Source organism: Lagenorhynchus albirostris, chromosome 5 (genome assembly GCF_949774975.1).
Source record: "Lagenorhynchus albirostris chromosome 5, mLagAlb1.1, whole genome shotgun sequence".
Lineage (NCBI taxonomy): Eukaryota > Metazoa > Chordata > Mammalia > Artiodactyla > Delphinidae > Lagenorhynchus > Lagenorhynchus albirostris.
This window is the reverse complement of record NC_083099.1, coordinates 6,244,720-6,265,168: the sequence shown is the minus strand read 5'-3', so window position 1 is coordinate 6,265,168 and position 20,449 is coordinate 6,244,720. Positions and strand designations below refer to the sequence as shown.

At 38.6% G+C, this 20,449-nt stretch overlaps 1 protein-coding gene across 3 annotated transcripts in view; it reads right to left on the bottom strand.

Annotated features, from left to right (window-relative positions):
- Positions 1-3,362: 3,362 nt before the first annotated feature.
- Positions 3,363-20,449, bottom strand: part of ZNF385D (zinc finger protein 385D) — a 941,851-nt gene continuing 924,764 nt past the window's right edge. For 2 of the 3 annotated variants that reach the window (XM_060149107.1, XM_060149109.1), the window contains 3 exons: positions 13,182-13,360; positions 12,032-12,133; positions 3,363-3,752 (listed from right to left, as the gene is read on the bottom strand). In XM_060149107.1, the coding sequence (XP_060005090.1) occupies positions 3,519-3,752; positions 12,032-12,133; positions 13,182-13,360 (515 nt within the window). In that variant the 3' untranslated portion in view covers positions 3,363-3,518. The remainder of the gene's footprint in view (positions 3,753-12,031; positions 12,134-13,181; positions 13,361-20,449) is intronic. The other variant, XM_060149108.1, reaches the window with a different exon arrangement.

Below are 20,449 nucleotides of genomic sequence, written 5' to 3'. Positions count from 1 at the left end.
CACATCCACAATAAACTCTGAATAATCCTTTTTTAAAACCTTTTCATTTTTACTCCTTTGTGTTGTGATTTCCTGCTCTTTTAATTTCCAAATGAGTATAAATGCTCTCTTGGCTAAATAGTTCCTTGGCAGCAAAATATGTAGCACCTTTCTAAAAACCAAATTATATCTCTGATGATAACGGCAATGAATTATTGCAAGAGAGGAACGGAAACCCAATGGTACCTGAAGATTGCATCATTTGAGATGAGTCAGTGATGATATAAATTGCCCAAAGCCAACTGTGTACACAACTGTGCTTAGGTGTACACAACAACCACTCTTCAAAGTTCAGGAGCAGTGAGAGGAGCGATTTGTCACTTGTAATCACCTGCTTTCTCGGAAGAGAAATACGGTGCCTTCCCAAAGACTGTTTCCAGTTGTCTGGGTAATCTGGATGAGGTGCAAGAATGCTTTTTCCAGAGGCATTTGACTCTTGCAATGCATTTATATTTGTTGCAAATGAAATCGGAGATGCTTTATCTATCCCATCCCTGCCATGGGTATGATGCATGGGAAGGAATGTATAACCATAAAGTAAGACCCCCCTCAGGGATGTTCAGAGCACCACTGCTGATCAATCGGAATTACTGATCTTTATTCATGAAAAGAAGTTCCCTAAGGGAAAGGATAGAGCTTTATAGCAGTCTGAACAATGGTAGATATGGATCTGGTGTTAATAAATACATGGAATGTTGGGAACCAATTCACAGAGAATCCACCATAAGTTCCATGGTTAGGCTTCATCCTTTATTAGGTAGTGAGTAAAAGACAACTGATGATTACAACTCCAATTTTAGAGACCATTTAAACAAAAATGGTTCCATAGTGAAGTGAGGCAGAAGGGGCTTAGGTATTTCTGAGGTTTCTCCTATGGCTGATGGAGAAAATATGGCTGATTTGTTTGTTTCCCAGCAAATCATTAAAGTTAGTAACGCCTTGTGATCCAGGACTCTTGTATCCCACCGGCCCTGACTTCTAGTGGACTGGCTCTTTCACTTTGGTGAAAATGGGGAAGAACAGCAAAAGTACATTGTAGTAAGATTTCATCAATTGACACTAAGTTCTCCAACAGAAAGAGAGGTTTTTAGAGGTGTAAATGTAGTTGGATAGGGATTCAGGCTGACATAGTGAACGATGAAAATATTCGACAAAGCAGAAAGAGGAAACTGAAGTTCAAAACAGTCAGAAGCTGGTCACACAGGATATAGACAGCCCCAAACAACAGAATTCATGAGCTAACTCTCTCCCTGGCTGAACTAGCAGGGTCTGAGGGTGGAAAAAGGAAACACTTACTAACGCCAGAAAGTAGAGATACTGGCAGATGCAATATCACCAGATACTTTCAAAAACAAATTTCAATTGTAACAAACATTTTCAGGCAGAAGATGTATGGTTTGAAATTCCTCTTACCAAAGACTGATGGAATACTTTTTCTTTTCTTTTCCTTCCTTTCTTCCTCCCTTCCTTCCTTCCTTTTTTCTTTTGGTTGGTTGTTTAACAAAAGTTCTATAAAGTCAACTGCTTTAAAGATATATTTATATGACAAATGTCTTTAGCTATATGGTGGAGAAGAACTCCAAAGACCATGTTTAACGTTGAGCACCAAGCACGTTATGGGTGTTTCTTAAATATAAAATGACAAATACTAAATACCCATCTCTCAAATCGTTTCACCTTGAGTCTTTAGACCTCTCAAAAGTCTACTACAGTTTAGATAAGAGCAGTTTCAGGAAGGCCATACGCAGCCTTTCCCTATATTTTTAAATAGTCTTTACAAAACCTTTCAAAAATATTTTTTTTTCTCTAAACCTAAATCTGGTAGGGTGGATTTGTACATGTTTTCATTGTTCTGAGTTTGAGTGTCATTATTCTTAATGCAACAGACTGGCTGCATCGAACCCCATCATAATGATAGGTATATGTTAGCTTTCTATGGGAAAAAGCAAATAGCCTTTATCACAAATTAAAGGCACAGCTATTTTTATGCCATTTGTTACCAACTTAATGATAACATGTAACACGGGATGGTTATATAATTATTTTATATAGATTTTCTTTTTATAAGTTATTCTCTTAATCTTTCTAGCATATATACAATATACATATATTTATATATACCCCTGAAAAATCTTGTTTTAAAGGTAAAACATCAACTCCTTTCAGCCTTATGGTGAATATTGAAGGCTGTCAGTGTTTCACAACTCCACTAGAGAAATGATGGTCAAATGCATCTTACCAGTATTTTTTTAACTCTACATCCTTGGTCTGAAATTAATGCAGATTCATTTTTTTGTTTTACTAATATTTAAATATATATTAATTGTTTATATCATGTCAGTAGGAAATCTAAAAAAACAACAAAACCCCCCACAACAATAGCTAATGTCTACCATCATAGTCAAAGCAGAAACCTTTGCTGAAGAGACAACCCTACTGGTTTGATATAAAGGGGATATTGCAGAGATGCAATATTCTTTGTTTTTATTGGATATGCACTAAGAAAAATCTTTACTTTGCATTATCATGCTAGGTTAGGATCATCCATTATCCTTGAAACAGAATTGTTACACTGATTTCTTTCTGAACACCTATGATGCACAGGTTTACCTGTTTTCAGATATAGGTGCTTTACAAACACTTCCTATTTCCAGCAACACTGTTCCAGGGGGAGGGAAAAGTACTTTGTAAGAAACCATTTTTATTAATCTCTCCCACCTCTATGCTTAGCCCTGTTCTTTTATTCTGAACTTAAAGTCATCTCCAAGCTGGGTAAGATGGGAGAATGCGAACCAGGGACCTTCCCCACACCATCCAGTGGTGTTTAGTTTTTGACTGCTTACAGGCATGAAATAGTTGTTCATTCTACCTTTTGCAATTCTTGAAAACCTAGTGGCATAGATTGAGACACAGCACTATTGTTTTTACAAGACATCTACTGTATCTACTTTTGTTGGGATAAATACCCAGGAATTGCTGTCATAGCAAGAGGAACAGCACGGGTACTACTATTCACAGTGTTGCTTTTGTTTTTTGTGTTTTTTTCTTTTTCTTTTTTTTGTATTATTTTAATCTACAGAGTAAATTGTTATATATACATTGGAACCAGTTAATGCCCTTAGACAATGTATAGCTGTCTCATAAAGCAGGAAGGACAATGCAGGGGGAAACAAGTGCCCAAAAGCACAGTCACAAAGGCTTCAGAAGTTCTAGATACCACTACAAGTCAATGCTGGAGATCACTTCTAAAACACTCAATGTTCAAGAGGAATGCTTTAATTTGGAGAAAATACCACCCCTCCCTCCCACCCCTAAACCTCCCTCCTTTTTTTTTTTTTTTTTTAATAATCTTTTCAATTCACTATCAAAAGTCCTGGCTCTTCAGGTATACTTTAAACTATAAATAAACACTGCATAGTTCTCTTTTTGTTTTGTGTTTTTTGAAAAATTATTGCAGTACAGTTACTCCCATTTGGAATTCAGTAAGGAGCAAACAGCACAGGAGTGTGGGCGGTCCGAATGGGTCCAGGAGCTGGCCGCAGGAGGGCTGGAGGGACTGCAGAAGTCTGGAACAGTGTGGCTGCTGGAGCAGTTCGGAGGCTGAAGGGGGAATTCACTGCCACAGCCGCAGCAGCCGCTGCAGCTGCCAGAGGGTTTGGTAGAATTCGTGGAGCCAAAGGCTTTGAAGGTTCTTTTGAAAATACTAATTTTACCTGCAAGGTAGGGGGGAAAAAAAGAGTAGATGAACAAAAGTCTTAGAGTCTACAATGAGAATCCAAAAGGGTGAGCAGCTTTTAAAATACAGCAGTCAACAAATACAAAGATAAACTCACACCTGGGAACTGATGATAAAAATCACGCAAAGTGGGAAACCTATATTCAATATCCTGAGATAAACCAAAATGGAAAAGAACATGAAAAAGAATATATATATATATATATATATAATATATATATATATAACTGAATCACTTTGCTTTACAGCAGAAATTAACACACCATTGTAAATCAACTGTATTTCAATAAAATAAATTTTAAAAAATAATGTAAAGTGTAGAACATCTTTCCTATTGGGAAAATTGGAAGATCCCGGAAAATGGCTTGACCTATGATGTTACAAAGTCCTCCAGAAAGTACTTTATTTTATTTTATTTTTTTAACATCTTTATTGGAGTATAATTTCTTTACAATGGTGTGTTACTTTCGGCTTTATAACAAAGTGAATCAGTTATACATATTCATAGGTCCCCATATCTGTTCCCTCTTGCGTCTCCCTCCCTCCCACCCTCCCTATCCCACCCCTCTAGGTGGTCACAAAGCACTGAGCTGATCTCCCTGTGCCATGTGGCTGCTTCCCACCAGCTATCTATTTTACGTTTGGTAGTGTATATATGTCCATGCCACTCTCTCACTTTGTCCAGCTTACCCTTCCCCCTCCCCCCTATACTCAAGTCCATTCTCTAGTAAATCTGCGTCTTTATTCCCGCCTTGCCCCTAGGTCCTTCATGACCTTTTTTTTTTTTTTTTTTTTAGATTCCATATGTATGTGTTAGCATACCATATTTGTTTTTCTCTTTCTGACTTACTTCACTCTGTATGACAGACTCTAGGTCCATCCACCTCACTACAAATAATTCAATTTCATTTCTTCTTATGGCTGAGTAATATTCCATTGTATATATGTGCCATATCTTCTTTATCCATTCACCTGTTGATGGACACTTAGGCTGCTTCCATGTCCTGGCTATTGTAAATAGAGCTGCAATGAACATTGTGGTACATGACTCTTTTTGAATTATGGTTTTCTCAGGGAATATGTCCAGTAGTGGGATTGCTGGGTCATATGGTAGTTCTATTTTAAATTTTTTAAGAAACCTCCATACTGTTCTCCATAGTGGCTGCATCAATTTACATTCCCACCAACAGTGCAACAGGGTTCCCTTTTCTCCACACCCTCTCCAGCATTTATTGTTTGTAGATTTTTTGATGATGGCCATTCTGAAAGGTGTGAGGTGATACATCATTGTAGTTTTGATTTGCATTTCTCTGATGATTAATGATGTTGAGAATTCTTTCATGTGTTTGTTGGCAATCTGAATATCTTCTTTGGAGAAATGTCTATTTACGTCTTCTCTGCATTTTTGGATTGGGGTGTTTGTTTTTTTGATCTTGAGCTGCATGAGCTGCTTGTAAATTCTGGAGAATAATCCTTTGTAAATTGCTTCATTTGTAAATATTTTCTCCCATTCTGAGGGTTGCCTTTTCGTTTTGTTTATGGTTTCCTTTGTTGTGCAAAAGCTTTTAAGTTTCATTAGGTTTCATTTGTATATTTTTGTTTTTATTTCCATTTCTCTAGGAGGTGGGTCAAAAAGGACCTTGCTGTGATTTATGTCCTAGAGTGTTCTGCCTACGTTTTCCTCTAAGAGTTTGATAGTGTCTGGCCTTACATTTAGGTATTTAATCCATTTTGAGTTTATTTTTGTGTATGGTGTTAGGGAATGTTCTAATTTCATTATTTTACATGTAGCTGTCCAGTTTTCCCAGCACCACTTATTGAAGAGGCTGTCCTTTCTCCACTATGTATTCTTGTCTCCTTTATCAAAGATAAGGTGTCCATATGTGCATGGGTTTATCTCTGGGCTTTCTATCCTGTTCCATTGATCTATATTTCTGTTTTTGTGCCAGTACCATACTGTCTTGATTACTGTAGCTTTGTAGTATAGTCTGAAGTCAGGGAGCCTGATTCCTCCAGCTCCGTTTTTCTTTCTCAAGAGTGTTTTCACTATTCGGGGTCTTTTGTTTTTCCATGCAAATTGTGAAATTTTTTGTTCTAGTTCTGTGAAAAATGCCAGTGGTAGTTTGATAGAGATTGCATTAAATCTGTAGATTGCTTTGGGTAGTAAAGTCATTTTCATAATGTTGATTCTTCCAATCCAAGGACATGGTATATCTCTCCATCTTTTTGTATCATCTTTAATTTCTTTCATCAGTGTCTTATAATTTTCTGCATACAGGTCTTTTTTCTCCTTAGGTAGGTTTATTCCTAGATATTTTATTCTTTTTGTTGCAATGGTAAATGGGAGTGTTTTCTTAATTTCACTTTCCTATTTTTCATCATTAGTGTATAAGAATGCCAGAGATTTCTGTGCACTAATTTTGTATCCTGCTACTTTACCAAATTCATTGATTAGCTCTAGTAGTTTTCTGGTAGCATCTTTAGGATTCTCTATGTATAGTGTCATGTCATCTGCACACAATGACAGCTTTACTCCTTCCTTTCCGATTTGGATTCCTTTTATATCTTTTTCTTCACTGATTGCTGTGGCTAAAACTTCCAAAACGATGTTGAATAACAGTGGTGAGAGTGGGCAACCTTGCCTTGTTCCTGATCTTAGTGGAAATGGTTTCAGTTTTTCACCATTGAGGACAATGTTGGCTGTGGGTTTGTCATATATGGCCTTTATTATGTTGAGGAAAGTTCCCTCTAAGCCTACTTTCTGGAGGTTTTTTTTATCATAAATGGGTGTTGAATTTTGTCGAAAATTTTCTCTTCATCTATTGAGTTGATCATATGTTTTTTCTCCTTCAATTTGTTAATATGGTGTATCACATTGATTGATTTGCATATATTGAAGAATCCTTGCATTCCTGGGATAAACCCCACTTGATCATGTTGTATGATTCTTTTAATGTGCTGTTGAATTCTGTTTGCTAGTATTTTGTTGAGGATTTTTGCGTCTATGTTCTTCAGTGATACTGGCCTATAAATTTCTTTCTTTGTGACATTTTGTCTGGTTTTGGTATCAGGGTGATTGTGGCCTCGTAGAATGAGTTTGGGAGCATTCCTCCGTCTGCTATATTTTGGAAGAGTTTGAGAAGGATAGGTGTTAGCTCTTCTCTAAATGTTTGATAGAATTTGCCTCTGAAGCCATCTGGTCCTGGGCTTTTGTTTTTTTGGAAGATTTTTAATCACAGTTTCAATTTCAGTGTTTGTGATTGGTCTGTTCATATTTTGTATTTCCTCCTGGTTCAATCTCGGAAGGTTGTGCATTTCTACGAATTTGTCCATTTTTCCAGGTTGTCCATTCTATTGGCATATAGGTGCTTGAAGTAATCTCTCTTGATCCTTTGTATTTCTGCAGTGTCAATTGTTACTTCTCCTTTTTTCATTTCTAATTCCATTGATTTGAGTCTTCTCCCTTTTTTTTCTTGATGAGTCTGGCTAATGGTTTATCATTTTTGTTTATCTTCTCAAAGAACCAGATTTTAGTTTTATTGACCTTTGCTACAGTTTCCTTCATTTCTTTTTCATTTATGTCTGATCTGATTTTTATGATATCTTTCCTTCTGCTAACTTTGGGGGGTTTTTTGTTCTTCTTTCTCTAATTGCTTTAGGTGTAAGGTTAGGTTGTTTATTTGAGATATTTCTTGTTTCTTAAGGTAGGATTGTATTGCTATAAACTTCCCTCTTGGAACTGCTTTTGCTGCATCCCATAAGTTATGGATCATCGTGTTTCATTGTCATTTGTTTCTAGATTTTTTTGATTTCCTCTTTGATTTCTTCACTGATCTCTTGGTTATTAAGTAGTGTATTGTTTAGCCTCCATGTGGTTTTATTTTTTACAGCTTTTTTCCTGTAATTGATATTTAGTCTCACAGCGTTGTGGTCAGAAAAGATACTTGATCCGATTTCAATTTTCTTAAATTTACCAAGGCTTGATTTGTGACCCAAAATATGATCTATCCGGAAGAATGTTCCATGAGCACTTGAGAAGAAAGTGTATTCTGTTGTTTTTGTATGGAATGTCCTATAAATATCAATTAAGTCCATCTTGTTTAATGTATCATTTAAAGCTTCTGTTTCCTTATTTAATTTCATTTTGGGTGATCTGTCCAATGGTGAAAGTGGGGTGTTAAAGTCCCCTACTATGATTGTGTTACTGTCGATTTCCCCTTTTATGGCTGTTAGTATTTGCCTTATGTATTGAGGTGCTCCTATGTTGGGTGCAGAAATATTTACAGTTGTTATATCTTCTTCTTGGATTGATCCCTTGATATTTATGTAGTGTCCTTCTTTGTCTCTTGTAATAGTCTTTGTTTTAAAGTCTATTTTGTCTGATATGAGAATTTCTACTCCGGTTTTCTTTTGATTTCCATTTGCATGGAATATCTTTTTCCATCCCCTCACTTTCAGTCTGTATGTGTCCTTAGGTCTGAGGTGGGTCTCTTGTAGGCAGCATATATACTGGTCTTGTTTTTGTATCCATTTAGCCATTCTATGTCTTTTGTTGGGAGTAATTAATCCATTTACATTTAAGGTAATTATTGATATGTATGTTCCTATTACCATTTTCTTAATTGTTTTGGGTTTGTTATTGTAGGTCTTTTACTTCTCTTGTGTTTTCTGTTTAGAGAAGTTCCTTTAGCATTTGTTGTAAAGCTGGTTTGGTGATGCTGAATTCTCTTAGCTTTGCTTGTCTGTTAAGGTTTCAATTTCTCAGTCAAATCTGCATGAGGTCCTTGCTGGGCAGAGTAATCTTGATTGTAGGTTTTCCCCTTTCGTCACTTTAAATATGTCCTGCCTGTCCCTTCTGGCTTGCAGAGTTTCTGCTGAGAGATCAGCTGTTAACCTTATGGGGATTCCCTTGTGTGTTATTTGATGTTTTTCCCTTGCTGCTTTTAATATTTTTTCTTTGTATTTAATTTTTGATAGTTTGATTAATATGTGTCTTGGCATGTTTCTCCTTGGATTTATCCTGTACGGGACTCTCTGCACTTTCTAGACTTGATTAACTATTTCCTTTCCCATATTAGGGACGTTTTCAACTATAATCTCTTGAAATATTTTCTCAGTCACTTTCTTTTTCTCTTCTTCCTCTGAGAGCCCTATAATTTGAATGTTGGTGCGTTTAATGTTGTTCCAGATGTCTCTGAGACTGTCCTCAATTCTCTTCATTCTTTTTTCTTTATTCTGCTCTGCAGTAGTCATTTCCACTATTTTATCTTCCAGGTCACTTATCTTTCTTCTGCCTCAGTTATTCTGCTATTGATCCCTTCTAGAGAATTTTTAATTTCATTTATTGTGTTGTTCATCACTGTTTGTTTGCTCTTTAATTCTCCTAAGTCCTTGTTAAACATTTCTTGTATTTTGTCCATTCTATTTCCAAGATTTTGGATCATCTTTACTATCATTATTCTGAATTCTTTTTCAGGTAGACTGCCTATTTCCTCTTCTTTTGTTAGGTCTGGTGGGTTTTTATGTTGCTCCTTTGTCTGCTGTGTGTTTTTCTGTCTTCTCATTTTGCTTAACTTACTGTGTTTGGGGGTCTCCTTTTTGCAGGCTGCAGGTTCCTAGTTCCCATTGTTTTTGGTGTCTGTCCCCAGTGGCTAAGATTGGTTCAGTGGGTTGTGTTGGCTTCCTGGTGGAGGGGACTAGTGCCTGTGTTCTGGTGGATAAGGCTGGATCTTGTCTTTCTGGTGGGCAGGTCCATGTCTGGTGGTGTGTTTTGGGGTGTCTGTGGCTTTTTTATGATTTTTGACAGCCTCTGTGCTAAAGGATGGGTTTGTGTTCCTGTCTTGCTAGTTGTTTGGCATAGGGTGTCCAGCACTGTAGCTTGCTGGTCGTTGAGTGGAGCTGGGTCTTGGTGTCAAGATGGAGATCTCTGGGAGATTTTCGTCATTTGATATTATGTGGAGCTGGGAGGTCTCTTGTGGACCACTGTCCTGAACTTGGCTCTCCCACCTCAGAGGTACAGCCCTCATGCCTGGCTGGAGTGCCAAAAGCCTGTCATCTACACGGTCATGTGACTCTAGGTAGGAGGCCTCAGTTCATTGCTACATGGATCTCTCCTTAGGGCTGCTTGAGTGTCCTCATGACATGGCAGCTGGCTTACCCCAGGATGAGTGATCCGGCCCATGGTCCCCAGGACTGCTGCAGCTTTGGCTGCTGGGGCCCTTCCAGAGCTGGCAGCCTCAGTGAGGCCACCCTCCCTTTGGGCTCCAGGGCAGTTTAGTGATGGCGGAGGGAAGAGACCCCAAGCCAGGAGTTCCAGCTCTCTATTTTATTTTTGTGATAAATATACTTCATGTGGAAAGTATTCATCTTGAGAAAAAACAGGGAATTTTTTACTGCACTCTTTACACACATTTTAACTAGCAGGGTATAGACATTTTTAAAGAGAGATTAATTAATGCTGTCAGCTACTATTAGACTATGCAAGTATGTCAAGTGAGTATCCTAGTAAGACGTGAGTACCAACAAGAGACATTATAAAAATAATGAAATTCCACTTTCAATAAAGAAGCAAAGAAAACTTATCTTCCCTAAAAGTTTGACGTGTTTTGCTTTCATTGGTAGCAACATTCTCTCAAACCTACTATATAAAATCAGTTCATTCTCTGACTAGTAGTATTAGTAAGATGGCTGTTCTCAGGAAGGGAATGGTCCCGTTTATGGAAATAGTAACAGTGACAGTTAAACAGGAGGTTTGGAAGCTAACATTAACACAATTTGACTTCTCTGTTTATTTAAGAACCATTCACTTGATTGTTGAAAGCTTCATCTACATAGGTCAGAAAGAGCACTCAGGTTATGACTAGTGGTGCTGAAACATCAGTTCCATGCAGAATTCACAGCCACTCAATGCAGCTAAAATTGATTCTATGCAAGAGAGTAAAATGACTTCATTTGCATAAAAATGGGTGATGCTACAAAATTAATTGGGTCAACTCATTCTGAGGTCTCATAATGGATGACTACAGTTTTCCTTTAACTGTATTTTCACGTGTCAGCAGCACACAGTAGCACTGATTATTAATAAGATCTATTTTGAAGAAAACAGATTTCAAAATGCATAATTCAGCACATACTGTAGATCAATTGTTCTTCATCTTAATTTTTTTATGCACACAGTTATGGTTTATTACAGCTAAACAATGCAGAGCCCTGGGTCTCTTAGATGTAAGCTATCATCATTTCAACCAGAACAAAAGCATATGCTTATAAATATTAGCTTAAGATGTCAGGAGGTTTACAGACTTCCCCTAAAATCCTACAAAAATTCTAGGTCAGGACATCAGTACTAATATGTTTACTAATCTAAAACAAGAGGGCATGTCTCAGGAAATATTTCCCAGGCCTTAGATAGTGTCCTTAGGTGAATAATTTTTAAAAGGAGCCATGTCTTTGAGAGTGTGTTATTCAAAAGACAAAATTGTTGAGGGAATCAACAATACTGGTGCTTTGTCTCCTGAAGACCTTAAAAAGGAGATGCAAGAATTTGTTTTCACCGATATTTTCCTAATAGTATCCACTAACCTCAAGTCCAGATTTCATGCGATTACCTACCTGACACAAAAGAGTTTGGTTTTCCTCCCATCCCCATGCTCTGCTGTAAACCTGTGCCCAACTAAAAAGATAAGATGTCGGACTTTGGCTAATGGTGACAAAACACTCAAACAACTCATGAAACCAATGATTCTGTTGGTGGAGTAGGAGTTGGACTTTCAAATCAATTGTTTGTCTTTACTTAGGTATCTTCCATTCATTTCATTTAGTAACTGACAAAAAAAAATCCAAGTTCAGTGAGTAGACTGCAGGACATGAAAGGCTATTCTCAGGCTTCCCTAGTGGTACAGTGGCTAAGGATCCTCCTGCCAATGCAGGGGACGCGGTTTGGAGCCCTGGTCCGGGAAGATCCCACATGCCACGGAGCAATGAAGCCCGTGTGCCACAACTACTGAGCCTGCGTGCCACAACTACTGAAGCCCGGGCACCTAGAGCCCATGCTCCACAACAAGAGAGGCCACCGCAGTGAGAAGCCCACGTTCCGCAACCATGAGTAGCCCCCGCTCACCACAACTAGAGAAAGCCTGTGTGCAGCAACGAAGACCCAATGCAGCCAAAAATAAAATATAAACAAATAAATAAATTTATTAAATAAAAAAAAGAAAGAAAGGCTACTCTCTATTGGGAAGCAAAAAGGACACTCACCCCCAGCGGATGTGCTGCCTTCTGCAGTTTGTTGTAAGGACTGTATTTAGGTTTCGGGGGCTTCCCAGCAGCTCTGTCTTTGTGCCTTCTACTGCTAATATGCTATTAAAAGCAATTAAAAATGACAGCTTTAAAAAAATTATCCCCCAAACCCTTCATAAATATTGTTTTAACCTGGGGCAGGATATTAATTAATTCATGCAAGTTGAAGAAAGACAAAAATACAAAAGCGTGCACTTTTGTCCTCAGACGCTGATGCTTTGAGGAGAGATACCTTTGTGCTAGCCGTTTTAGTCTATTTTAAACAAATAGCAGGGTCTTCTTTTTCCCAGCATTTTTCCTTATTACTGCACAGATCTCGTTTTATGGACATTTACAAAGGAAATAAATGTCTGAAGGAATTTTATGTGCAAATAAACAAAGATGGCCAGGCGGGCATGAATTTATTTCCATACTAATATTTATCCTCACATTTGTACAGCCAAATGTCAACCCCTTAAATTCTAAAGATAAATAACTAAGGTGTGTAAAAATCAGTGCAAGAATGTACGTATGCATATAAAACACAACACTATATGAGGGCTGGGACTTCAACTAGAAACGTAGAACTGATCTCTTTGGAAGGCTATTCAGAGTAAAAGTGAATGCAACAGGATTAGTCATCTTGTTAGCAGGTGGCTGCAGGATTTAGAAATACAGTACACCACCATGTAATAGAGTACATAAAAGAAAAGAAGAGCACAGCATAAAATTAGTGGTAGCATGTAAATATCTAAACAAGTAAAAATGGAACATTGAAATTTGACCTTTAAAGGAAATCAACACTTTTGAGTGGGAAACCTGGTAAAGAAAAGATCTACTACCCCCTTTCCTCCCACTCTTCATACACAAAAATAGCACAGACTCACTTCAGGCAATTTCGGAAAGATCTTAGAAGCCATTACATTTTAGTATTCCTTTAACCAACCAAAATATGCATAAATAAATAAGGAGAGTGAATAAGAAGCTAAGTGGATGGATGGATGGATGGATGGATGGATAGATGGTTGGATGGGAGAGAAAAACAGAAAAGAAAGGGAACAGAGGAAGCACACAGTCTGCTCATGCATGACCCCCATCTGTTTTCACTTCTAGAATGGGTACCGCCTACCTGTTTAAGCTGTGTTTCCGAGTTGACGTGCACATCACAGATTTCACAGTGAAACGTTTTGTTCTGCAGGCCTGTATTCCCCTTATTCACTGGTCCTTTGCCTTTCACACCTACCCTAGGGAAGGCTTTGATAGTCCCACTGCCGTTCCGAGCTTCTAGCATCGTTTTGTGCTTAGTACCTGCCAGGAATATTCAGAAAAGAAAAAAGAGGGGGAAAATCTTAGTTAGTAATCTCCTCCAAGAAACAATACAACAACACAACATGATGTGATGCTGAGTTTGAATGCAGTTCTTCCAGGGATTATGCTTGAAATATGCTTATGACATAGAAAACTGTAACAATGTGCTCTGATCACCTTATATAACATGACTTAATCACTCATCTTTTTATAATGTCCTGTTTTACAAATAAGCACCATCAGTACAGGAACTAAACTCAAAAGTCCTGAGATGAAATTAAATGGGTGTGACTTCTTTTCATTTCCTCTTGATGCTAACGAGACATAAATGATAGCTGATGAGGAAGAGTGATTTAGTTGCTACAGGTGTAGTTGGAGGTGAGGTGTAACAAGTGTAATCAGTTTAAACACAGTGTGTTTACAGAAGTGGCACTAATTAAATGCCCACTTTCTAAATAGAATACAAACAAGCTTTCCTGGCTATGGGGTTTAGGATCAAAGAGGAAGAGTAATTGTATAGAGATCTCAATGACTCTGGAAAAAAAAGTCCTATTAGAATAGCAAAGTTCACACTGATTGGCTATGAAATTTCAAATATAAACAAATGAGTAAAAAACGGGGGGATTCACCGGCTAAGCAGATACACTGTAAAGAAACCCTTCTTTTTATTAAACCAGTCACATCTTTTGGCTGTCCCACATAACTAATGTAATTCTACTTATCAAGATTTGCTTTTTTTAAACAATAAAATTCAGGATAGCAGTTTGCTTTCAAAAACTTTGCTCACAATTTCCTTCTCCTTGGAGTTGATAAGTATTTTTTACTTTTCTCATTTAGCCATATGTTTTTGCTATGACATTTTCTCTTGTAATCATTGATGTTCTTTCTGCCATTCTGGTTTTCTAAATCCTGATTTAGGGGGTTTCACCTTCCTAATTGTATTTATTAGATTGTTAGCAGTTCTGGAAGCATAGAAAAAAAGAGAAATTCTTAACTTCTGGTTCTTGGGCCAGTCCCTCAGAATCATTCCATATCAATGAAGAAAAGATGCTGAGGGCTCTCCAGCTCCGTGTCAATCACCCATGTCTTCAATAAGAGGCAATGCACATACGGAACAGGTTTAGAGCCATACGTTTCTCTCTTGTAAAATGATACCTTTACTGAGTCCAATATTAAAAAATGCATATTTTTACCACTTAGGTTCCCCACTTTGAATCTCATTTTCTTATGCACAGCAATGAAAATGTTCATATCTCAACATATTAAGGAGAGAGAAAAAAGTCAACGTTTTGTGAGAAGACGGGAGAAGCTGAAATACGGAGTCAAAGAACCATGCGGTAGTGGTGGTGGTAGCACCGGGGTTCACTTTCACCCATGTCCACTGCAATATAGTGACCTAATGTTTTCTGCTTTGTATGAAGATACCATAAATGAGAGTAGGGCAAGCAATGTTCTGGTGAGCAATACATACCTACACAAATAATTAATGAATGAGTATATATATGCATATACACACACACACACACACACACACACACACACACATTGTTTTCTCCTACCTTCATTTATACCATCTTCCTACAAATTCGAAGCTTTTGTGCCACTATGTGAGTAGAGGGTTATCCAACCTTCTCTATCCAAACAGGTGATTTTATCAAAATATTTTTTTCCCATGCAACCTCTATAGTCAAACTGAGAAGCTTTCCTGGGGCCGCTGTGGCTTAGGAATGTCTAAGTAGCAGTCAGTAAGAGACAAATTCTCATCCTGACTTCATTTTTTTTTGCGGTACGCGGGCGTCTCACTGTCGTGGCCTCTCCCGTTGCGGAGCACAGGTTCCAGACGCGCAGGCTCAACGGCCATGGCTCGCGGGCCCAGCCGCTCCGCGGCATGTGGGATCCTCCCGGACCGGGGCACGAACCCGTGTTCCCTACATCGGCAGGCGGACTCGCAACCACTGCGCCACCAGGGAAGCCCCTGATCCTGACTTTCTTGAAGGCCCCTTGACTCACTCTGGTTAATATCCTATGTGATTTGAGCCGGCGTTTGATAGTGGCAACCAGAATGGTTCAGAAAACTGTTTCTACCTATTCACTGATATGGAAGTACTTCATCTTGCCTGGGAGGACAAAAAAAAGTCAGGCGTGGGTGGCTTGCCTCAGGATTGAGTGACAGGTGGGTTAGGAGGAGAAGAAATTCAAAAAAGTTGCTCCCAATACTAAGTTGCTACCAATAGCAACAGTAAGTAAAAATCCAGAAAACAGACATTCTCCATATTATCTCTGGCAAGCTAAGACCCACCTATGTCCTGTCCCTAGGGGAAGGAAAGAAACAGAAGATACGTGAGCATTGGAGAAATACCCAACCTCAGAAAAATCACTGTGTCATTAGCATTATTATTTCAGTGTAGTCTCTCCACAAAAGCTAGTAAAGATAGGAAAGTTAAATATACACACTCATGCATGCCTTACACACACATGCACACACACACACACACCAAACACGTGGTTAAAATTGTGCTGAGATTGGGTGAAAAACTTCAGCTAATAGCTTTGACTCTGGGGTTACTATTCATCATCACGTAGAGTGGAACGTTTGTGCAATGTAACCTCCTGCATCTAGTAGCAGCTTGTCAGTCATAATTAAATAGATATTAGATCATTTTATAAGATCTTAAAGCTTGAACAGCCTGTAAAGGTAGCTGTTTTTCCTTCAAGTACAGCTACAATTAAGGAGAGATGTACTACTCTTAATTTTCAAGCATTTATAGTTTTGAGAGATCAGATTGCATGAATACTCTAAAATAGTGACTATTAGGAGAACTGATTCTTATTTTATTTTTTAAACATTTCACATATTGTGATAAATTATTTACCTGCTCTTAGCCACCCACGAGTTTAGGTGCTATTATCATGCCCGTTTTAGAGATAACAAACTGAGACTCAGAAAGGTTAAGTTACTTGCCCAGCTCACAAAGCAAACACTACTTGAAGTTACTGGCAGGCAGAAAGTGGATTTCTAATTAAGTCCTTAGAGCTATGGGGATTTAGCTAGAAATCCACTAAGGATGTCTGAGCTAGCTGAATTCCAGTGACACAGGAATCTTTCATAGTACCTTTAATTTTTCTATTTTGTTAATGAAGTCTTTTCTAAACTCGGATTTTAATTTGAGTCTTTCAAATCCCCCTTCCCCTTGTTTTCTTGTAATGCTCCTTTCTGCTCAGCAGAGTACCCGGAACCAGGATGCTATAATAAATGACAGTGGCTTTGTGATGGCAGGTTTGAATACCTCAGATTCCAACAATGTGTAAACATCTCGCAAGGCTTGTGCCTTCCCCTGTGATTGCACAGTAGGGCCATTGCAAAGCTGCTTCTGTACTTTAAATGGACTATTTTCTTCCCATCGCTTTTAAAAGGCCATCACTGATAATGACATTCGTTTGAAGCTTCCATGATTCCTGAAATGTGAAGCCGTTCTCCAACCACAGTTTAAATGCAGCAAGTCATCGTGCTCCTAGAAATACTGATTTTGTTTGCTTTTTTTATTTGTTTGCTTTTGATTGCCTTGGGTCAAGATATTGTATCTGCAAAAATCAAAATAATATGTGCTGCAGAGTGAATAGAGGCTAGCCTTCCCTTTAATTCCTCATCATCTTTGCAACTTCCTTTTTTAGATGGCTCTTAAGTTAGGTACTGGCATAAAGGAAAGGTGGGTGAGCAAGAAAACTGGCAAATGACTTTTTAAAATTAAATCAATCATTCTTTAGGTCATCAGGAAAATTGGGGAAATTTCTTTAAAATGGAAAAAACCCCAGAATTCCATCAAGGAGAAGCATATCAAAATATTATTGGTGGTCATCATGTACCAGTCTTTTATTTTCTATTTGTATATGTGCATTTTAAAAAGTCTGGATAACTTAGTTAAAGTAATTTTGTATAGAACTTTCCTTGGAATTATACATACTTTTAAAAACGCACATGATTTTTAATGACAGCATAGGCTTACAATACATGAACGTTATATATTTAACCACTTATCTAATATTAGACATTTGGATTATTTTCTTTTTTTTTTCCCTGTATAATTATTGTGTAATGAACATCCTACTTGTTAATCTTTTAAACTCTATCCTAAGGTTATTTCCTTAGGATAGATTTTCATAAGGAGTATTATAGGTACAAAATATGGCTATTTTTAAGCCTCAAGTCAAGCTGTCAGATTAACTGTCTAAAGAGTACAAAGGAAGTTTCAGAGAGATTCATTTTATAGGGAAATGTATCCTGGTAGAGTCTGCAAAATTCACCTTTCTATAAAATATATTTCAATGCCTTAAAGTTCAATTTTCCAGAATGTCCATGAGATGAGATTTAATAGTGTTAGACTAGACCCTTAGCAAACCCACGTGACTGCCAGTGATCATTTAGTTACCTTCTCATTGACAAGTTCAGATGATTCCAGCTTATAGATACATGGGCAGGAAAGTGGTCAGCCTCCATACAAACAGCAAAATGCAAAGGTGTTTTTTGATGTGTTTATTTATAACATTCAGTAAAATGGCATTATAGTCCAACTCTATGTGTCCTAAGGAAAGAAAGTTGTTTTGAATCTCTACACCTGAAGGGTATAATTGGCATCAAGAGCTTCCATGTTCTCTCTTGTTTTTAATTCTCTAAATGTCAAATTACCCTGACCTCATTTATTACCCTGACCTCATATATACTATGTATTTTCCATGTCAATCTTAATTTTATTTTGTCTTTGAAATGAAATCTTTGGTTTGTTTTATCAGCATATCAACAAACAGTAAGCACCCAGAATGGCATCCATGGTATCAGGTGACCAAGGAATGCCGCAAATGAGTAAAAAATTGTGTTATTTCTGTTAGCTCCCTGGTTGAAAGTAATTTGTTGACTCATCAGTAATGCATCCCAAGTCCAAATGGCAGAGGTGAAAGTAGACACAAGGGAAACAGAGGAGAGGAGAACTTTGCTTTTAGCATCAGAAACGTCCTCTGAGGAAGAGCTACAAAGTGGGAACAGAAGGGGAGGCAAGCCACACAGCACCAGTGGGGATGGACTTGGTGTCCAAAGACAGCTCAGGAAAGAGCTCTGCAGACCCTGGGAACCAGTAAGCGGGGCACTGGCTGGGTTTGATGGGGAGATAAACATGTGGAATTGATATGGCAGTAACCCTGGACATACCAGCACATGAGAATCTTCAGGCATCCAGAAAGCCTCTTTTATATATAACAATGGACTACAAGGAAGATGGAGGATTTCCTGGGCTGCTTTAGACATGCACTTAACAATCCTTATTTGCACCCATCTCTGCTACTTAGAAACAAGGCCCTTAAAAGCATGGAAAAATGCTCCATTGCTTTCATAGCCATTAACCAAGAGAACCCGGCAAAAAGGTTTTCACATAATAAACACTCAATAAATGGAAAAATTAGACACTCCCATAGTATAACAGATATGATGTTGTCTTAGTTATTTATAAAAGCAGTGTTTTTGCTTACTTTTTGTGTAACTAGTTCAGTTTTCACTTTTTTAAATGAAAGTAACACTTTGTTAGAAAATTCAAAGAGCACAGAAAAGTATAAGGTGAAAAGCAAAAGCCCTCCCACTTTTCACCTTCAAGCCGCATGCCCTCAGTAGGGAAAGAGTTTCATGTGCAAACTTCCTGAAATGTTCTAAATATCAGTGACATTATATTAGGCTCGAGTAGAAAAAATAATGTAGGTTGAACATTCTACTTGGTTTGCGCATGAAACCACTCCTAAGAAGCACAGCACGTAAAAGTACACAGCAAGAAAACATATCTCAACACAACTCTGAAATCACTTATTCTGGTTGTTCATCCGTGAGATGTCACCAAACACGAAATAACTAAACCCTGAATGCTCACAGCTACATAACATTTTTCTATTAGGTAATATATCCCAAATCACCCATGTTGCAAACCCCAAAGTACATTATTTAAAAATTGTAAGAATGCAGGCGACTCTTCCTGTGGCAGTGCAGGTCTGAGGAGGTGGCTCACAGGGGTGAGGCATTTAGGGTGAGGTGACACCGACCTTGGAGCCAGATTGGCTGGGTTTGCATCACAGCCCCAACATTTAAGGGCTCTATGGCTTTGGGCAAGTCAAGTAGCAGGAATCTCATCAGCACAGAGAGAAAGCTTCACTGAAAACTGATTGCAGAGCAGCGGGGGAAGCTGGATTCCATGACAGCAACAGCAGGGTTCGTGGCAAGAATCACGGCTTTCAGGCCACCCTGGGCAGTCTCATCTTCCTTCAGCTTGTGGACCCTCAGGCTTAGGAGCAGTTTCAAGCACACAGCCTTGACAGAGTAAGATGTTCTTGAGACCATCTGTACCAAATCCGTGACTGAAACCAGTGAAGACCTCTATATAAACGTTTAAGGTTCTGGCAGCACACAGAGACCTACTCTTTTAGCCACCAGCTGCTGGAGAGAGCCTCGTAGACAAAGTGCTTCCAAGTCAGCCTGTTGTTGTAGCTGAACAGCTATTGTAGACCCTTATAATCTGACTTCATAATGGAGACAGCCACATTTCACTGCCATGCGGCTGACAGCATCTTGGTACTCCAGCCAGGGGTCAGGCCTGAGCCTCTGAGGTGAGAGAGCCGAGTTCAGGACACTGGACCACCAGAGACCTCTTGGCCCCAAGTAATATTAGTCAGTGAGAGTGAGAGGTCTCCCAGAGATTTCCGTCTCAATGCTAAGACCCAGCTCCACCCAATGACCAGCAAGCTCCAGTGCTGGACACCCCATGTCAAACAACTAACAAGACAGGAACACAACCCCAACCACTAGCAGAGAGGCTGCCAAAGACCACAATAAGTTCACAGACAACCCAAAACACATTACCGATGTGGTCCTGCCCACCAGGAAGACGAGATTCAGCTTCATCCACCAGAAAATAGGCACCAGTCCCCTCTACCAGGAAGCCTACACAACCCACCGAAACAACTTTAGCCACTGGGGGAAGATCCCCAAAACAACGGGAATTACGAACCTGCAGCTTGCAAAAAGGAGACCCCAAAGACAGTAAGAGAGGCAAAATGAGA